The sequence below is a fragment of the Myxine glutinosa genome, chromosome 11 (assembly GCF_964187855.1).
Source record: "Myxine glutinosa chromosome 11, kmMyxGlut1.1, whole genome shotgun sequence".
Classification (NCBI taxonomy): domain Eukaryota; kingdom Metazoa; phylum Chordata; class Myxini; order Myxiniformes; family Myxinidae; genus Myxine; species Myxine glutinosa.
This window is the reverse complement of record NC_136271.1, coordinates 88,865,666-88,871,665: the sequence shown is the minus strand read 5'-3', so window position 1 is coordinate 88,871,665 and position 6,000 is coordinate 88,865,666. Positions and strand designations below refer to the sequence as shown.

The following is a 6,000-nucleotide window of genomic DNA, read 5'->3' as shown; positions in this document are numbered from 1 at the left end:
CACCAGTAAAGCGCGGCATTACGCGCACTGCTTGCGAGCAAGGAGGAAGCGGACAAGCGGTAACTTATAAGCGTCTTTATTTCAGGAACTCACTGTAACACTGGCGCGCTCCGGGCTGCGCGCCCGGTGTATATCATGAGGCCACGCCTACCCCTAGGGCGTGGCCACCGCCCACTTGGTGCGCGGAATGATGTCACCACGCCAGTGGGCTTTTGTGTCCTCCACAATATCATCTCATAAAAGCGAAGAAACATTTTTAGATTCAAAGATTCCGCATCGGGAGATAAACCCGTAGCCGCATAATGACAACAAACCACCATTAACAGGGAGAGAGAAAGACGTGTTTCCTGAAGTAACCAAAATATTTATTTATGCAAATACAAACAATGCACAATGGATTTAACAATGGCAATGTGCACTTATCAAATAAAGCTCTGTTAAAGTCGTCCTGTGGCTCCTTATTATTCATACAATTGTGAAATAATGATAAAATAGATGTTTGTTCTTTTTAGAAAGTGAAAAATTCGAGCGGCATGTGTCGGGCGAGAGGAGGAGGAAGAGGAGGTAGGAATAGAAGAGGTGTGATATTCAAGGGTGAGGTCTTATAGTTAAGACTTATTTATAATTGAATAAACAAAGATAGCATTCAAATTTATTACAGGAATATTGACAACTACACAAAGGCAGATAAGCTGAAAGATGGACTCGTAACATTCATGTCATGTGTACACTACCAGGAACTCATAACGTTCATGTCATTTGTCATGTGTACACTACCAGGAACTTATAACATTCATGTCATATGTCATGTGTACACTACCAGAAACACATACCATTCATGTCATATGTCATGTGTACACTACCAGGAACTCATAACGTTCATGTCATATGTCATGTGTACACTACCAGGAACTGGTAACATTCATGCCATGTGTCATGTGTACACTACCAGGAACTCATAACATGTACGTCATGTGTACACTACCAGTAACTCATAACGTTCATGTCATATGTCATGTGTACACTACCAGGAACTGGTAACATTCATGTCATTTGTCATGTGTACACTACCAGGAACTTATAACATTCATGTCATATGTCATGTGTACACTACCAGAAACACATACCATTCATGTCATATGTCATGTGTACACTACCAGGAACTCATAACGTTCATGTCATATGTCATGTGTACACTACCAGGAACTGGTAACATTCATGTCATATGTCATGTGTACACTACCAGGAACTAATAACATTCATGCCATGTGTCATGTGTACACTACCAGGAACTCATAACATGTACGTCATGTGTACACTACCAGTAACTCATAACGTTCATGTCATATGTCATGTGTACACTACCAGGAACTGGTAACATTCATGTCATATGTCATGTGTACACTACCAGGAACTAATAACATTAATGTCATATGTCATGTGTACACTACCAGGAACTGGTAACATTCATGTCATATGTCATGTGTACACTACCAGGAACTCATAACGTTCATGTCATATGTCATGTGTACACTACCAGGAACTCATAACGTTCATGTCATATGTCATGTGTACACCACCAGGAACTCATAACATTCATGTCATGTGGACACTACCAGGAACTGGTAACATTCATGCCATGTGTCATGTGTACACTACCAGGAACTCGTAACATGTACGTCATGTGTACACTACCAGTAACTCATAACGTTCATGTCATATGTCATGTGTACACTACCAGGAACTGGTAACATTCATGTCATATGTACACTACCAGGAACTAATAACATTCATGTCAGATGTCATGTGTACACTACCAGGAACTGGTAACATTCATGTCATATGTCATGTGTACACTACCAGGAACTGGTAACATTCATGTCATATGTCATGTGTACACGACCAGTAACTCGTAACATTCATGTCATGTGTATACTACCAGGAACTCGTAACGTGCATGTCATATGTCATGTGTACACTACCAGGAACTCATAACGTTCATGTCATATGTCATGTGTACACTACCAGTAACTCGTAACATTCATGTCATGTGTACACTACCAGAAACTCGTAACATGTACGTCATGTGTACACCACCAGGAACTCGTAACGTTCATGTCATATGTCATGTGTACACTACCAGGAACTGGTAACATTCATCTTATGTGTACTCTACCAGGAACTCGTAACATTCATCTTATGTGTACTCTACCAGGAACTGGTAACATTCATGTCATATGTCATGTGTACACTACCAGGTTGATTCAATCCCTCACAAAGGAAGCTGCAGATTGACCTCCACCGGTCAAATCTCACGAACATGATACAAACTTGTGGCTTTAAGCATTTTATTATTCTTATGGCGTTTGTGAAACACTAAATGACGAACAGTTTTGAAAGTTTCCCTCAACTGCAGAAAGTGCAACAGGTAGTTAATCAATATGAAAATGGTGGTGGTGGTGGTGGTGGTGGTGGTGGTGGGAGGAAACTAAATAATTTTCAAATTTCTTCTCCACCGTGATGATCACAGGCCCGAACACAAACAGATTCTCACCCAGAGCGACAACTCGCTGCGACCATTACATAGCTGTGCATTTCCTTGTGGAGTTGAGCTCCGACATTCGAGGTCTTTGATTGAAGATGTAAAAAAATAATCCAAACTGCTGCTCGTTCAACCGGATTCTTTAGAACGGAAACATTTGTGATTTCCCTTCTCTCCCAAAGTAAGCACATCGGTGCAAGTACCAATAAAGTGACTCATGGGATCCGGACTCGCATCGACGTCCGTGCGATGATCAATTAAAAAGTGCTTTTCCATTGCATTTGCTCCACAGTGAAGATGGAAAACTCTCAAGAAGCAGCTCCGACATGTTCAATTCCATCAATAAACCCGTTTCAACGTTGGTTCAACTTACTTTACCTTTTGAATTCCAGTGAGAGGTTTAAAGTACATTTTACAAAAGCACGTTTGACACAAGTACATTCATTAGCTTTGAGTTTTCAAGTGCAAACACAAAATTGTTTTTAAAAATAAAATATTTTTCAGCAACTGAAAAACAAGACGACACGCATCGTGTCAACAGCAATGGGAGTGAAAGGGGCAGTGACGAGTCACATGACACTGCTCGATCTGTCTGCGCTATTAGTAGACGCACAAGTCTGGAAGCTTCATTTCGTACACAGGCACCGAGGGCGGAGACAGGTGGCCAAACTCCAATGGGCTTGGGGGTGGTCTGCAAAAGATACAACGGAGGCAAAGCTTCACAGGGGGACCTCCTACAATGCCATGCTTGGAAACGCAGGCCACGTGATGGGCGATACAGGCCATATTGCATCACAAATGATAGAGACCACAAACAAAACACCACAATTGGAGCCAAATGTAGAAAAAACACGATGATCAAGTGGTTGATTAACTTTTCGATCCATCATTCAGCCACCCTTATCATTCTGGTCTCTTGTTCCAATTGCACAATCTCCTCTTGGAGGGACACCCTCAACTAAAATTGGCGGCAATTTCACGAGACACAAGGCAAGCATTTGGCACTGCTGAGCGACCAGGCCCGATTGCTTAGATTTCTGATGGTTGAATCCGGGGCCTACTCTACAATGAATGAATGAATGATCGTTTTAAGGCCATTTTCCCCGCTAGAGCGAGGGTTAGCCTTGCGGGCCCCATGACAATCATGGTTCCCTGTTTGAGGCAATGTTTTTATGGCCGGATGCCCTTCCTGACGCCAACCCTTGGTCACGCTCTTACGATGCGCAGGGATACGGTGTACCTATCCTGAATCGGGGTACACACCGGGATCATTCATCCCAGCAAGCTGGTACTCAATTTGCCGACCTCGGAAGGATGACAGGCTGAGTCAACCTCCCTGGTGTTAATTCAGCGATCGACCGGGATTCGAACCCAGGATCCTAGGATCCCAAGCCGGCACCCGAACCGCTAAGCCAACACCAGGCTTGGGCAAGCCACACTCTACACCTGCCGGCAATCATCCACACATGCAAGCAGCTCATTGCATTTCACAGAAAGCTCTTTTCATTTTTAGCTCTTACATGAGCCTCGATCTTGTATACAAAAAATAAATAAATAAATTGTAACCTGTAAAGGAGAGCCCTAGGCCAAACTCTCGCCATGTTGATAATAATTAAATGCTTTTCAGATGCCAATCCTTTCATTTCCTCTCCCTGTCAAGGCTGGAATGCACCCAAGACAGTGTTCTAGGCCCCATCCTATTACTAATCTTCATCAATAATTTATTTGTCTCTCTGGACAATCCTCTTTATCTCTTTGCTGATGACTCCACCCTCTGCTCTGACATCCCTCAACCTTCAGATAGACAGGTAGCAGCCTCTTCCCTCTCTTCAGACCTTGACGAAATCATAAACTGGTCAAACACTTGGAATACATCTTTCAATCCTGAAAAATCCCACACACTCGCACTCTACCTCCGAAAGGACTGCACCGGAAACACTACCATCTACTTTCTCAACAATCCTCTCAAAGAAGTTCAGTCACTCAAACTCTTGGGTCTCACTTTCAGCCATGACCTCTCTTGGGAAAGCCACATTTCAACGTTGACAATCCAAAGCAGGGCGTCCTCCTTCGTGCAAAGTACTTCCTGGGCATGCTCTGTCATGCAAGCCGGGTGTCCTCCATTGTGCAAAGACTTCCTTGTCGAAACTGAACTCCTATCCACCTACAAGGCTTTCATCCACAGTTTGATGGAGCACTGCTCTACCCTCTGGGTTGGTGCCACCTTGCTCAGCTTACATCATGGAAACGAAGGCCTTCAAGACCATTTCAATCTTCTGCAATGAAGCTGAGTTTATGAGTCTGTCACTTCGCCATTGCCGACTGACCGTTAATCTGGGAACATGTCTTTCAATCCTGACAAATCTCACACTCTTACGATGTCTCTCCGAAAAGACCGACTGGAAAACCCTCCCATCTACTTTCTCAACAATCCTCTCCAAGAAGTTCTGTCACTCAAGCTTTTGGGTCTCACTATCTGCCATTATCTTTCTTGGGAAAACCACATTTCCAAGCTGGCCTCCAAAGCCAGTCGCCGACTGGGCATCCTCCGTCGTGGGAAGTCCTTCCTTGGCACACCTGAGCTCCTCACCACATACAAGGCTTTCATCCACAGCTCAATGGAATACTGCTCTCCCCTCTGGGCTGGTGCTCCTGCCTCACACCTAGCTCGTCTTCACGCTGTTGAAACCAAAGCATTCAGAATCATTGGAATCTCCCGCGATGACGCTATCTCCGAGGGCCTTTCACTTACTCACTGCAGGCAGGCTGGTGGTCTTTCCGTCTTCTACCGACTCCTCTCTGGCCTTGCCCCCCCCAGCTCTCTCTGTGCTCTGTCCCCCAAATATTCCTACAGGTCGCACAAGATCTGCCTGCAACCCTCTTATGGTTAAACTGCCAAAATCAAGACTCTATGCTCACCTTCACTCCTTCATTCCTCTTTTCTCCCACCTCTGGAACAAACTCCCTCACTCTCTTCAATCCCACTCCTCCCTCCAGGTCTTTAAAACGGCTGTTCACCGCCATCTCTTATCTTCCCCCATCCAAAACCTTGATCTTTTCTACGCCCGCTAATTTCACCCCAAATCCACTTTTTGAGGTGCCGACTTCTTTCCTGGAAGTCCTTGGTGTCCTTGCGTTTTATACCTATCCTGCCCCCCCCCCCCCCCACCAGGTCCTCTCCCTCCCACACATCTCCCGATGTCCCTGCCCTCAAATGTTGTGTTTGTGTGCTTCCTCCCCTTCTCTCCCCATCTTGTCGACCGCTCCCCTTTTTACATACTTTGTTTGCTTGTTTGTTTGATTTGTTTGTTTGATAAATGTTAGCTCTTTCACGAGCCTCGACTCTGTATACAAAAAACAAACCAAAAAAAATCTCTGTCCTCAACAACCTCATATCTGGTCTTGCACCTCCTGCCCTCTCAGTGGTTTGTCCACCTGCCCTTCTCCTCCAGGATTCC

General features: G+C 44.7%; 1 protein-coding gene across 3 annotated transcripts in view; it reads right to left on the bottom strand.

Annotated features, from left to right (window-relative positions):
* Window positions 1-343: 343 nt before the first annotated feature.
* The window catches only part of LOC137437113 (protein EFR3 homolog B), a 206,575-nt gene continuing 200,918 nt past the window's right edge, over window positions 344-6,000 (bottom strand). For 2 of the 3 annotated variants that reach the window (XM_068131509.2, XM_068131505.2), the window contains exon 22: window positions 344-3,233. In XM_068131509.2, the coding sequence (XP_067987610.2) occupies window positions 3,143-3,233 (91 nt within the window). In that variant the 3' untranslated portion in view covers window positions 344-3,142. The remainder of the gene's footprint in view (window positions 3,234-6,000) is intronic. The other variant, XR_013624995.1, reaches the window with a different exon arrangement.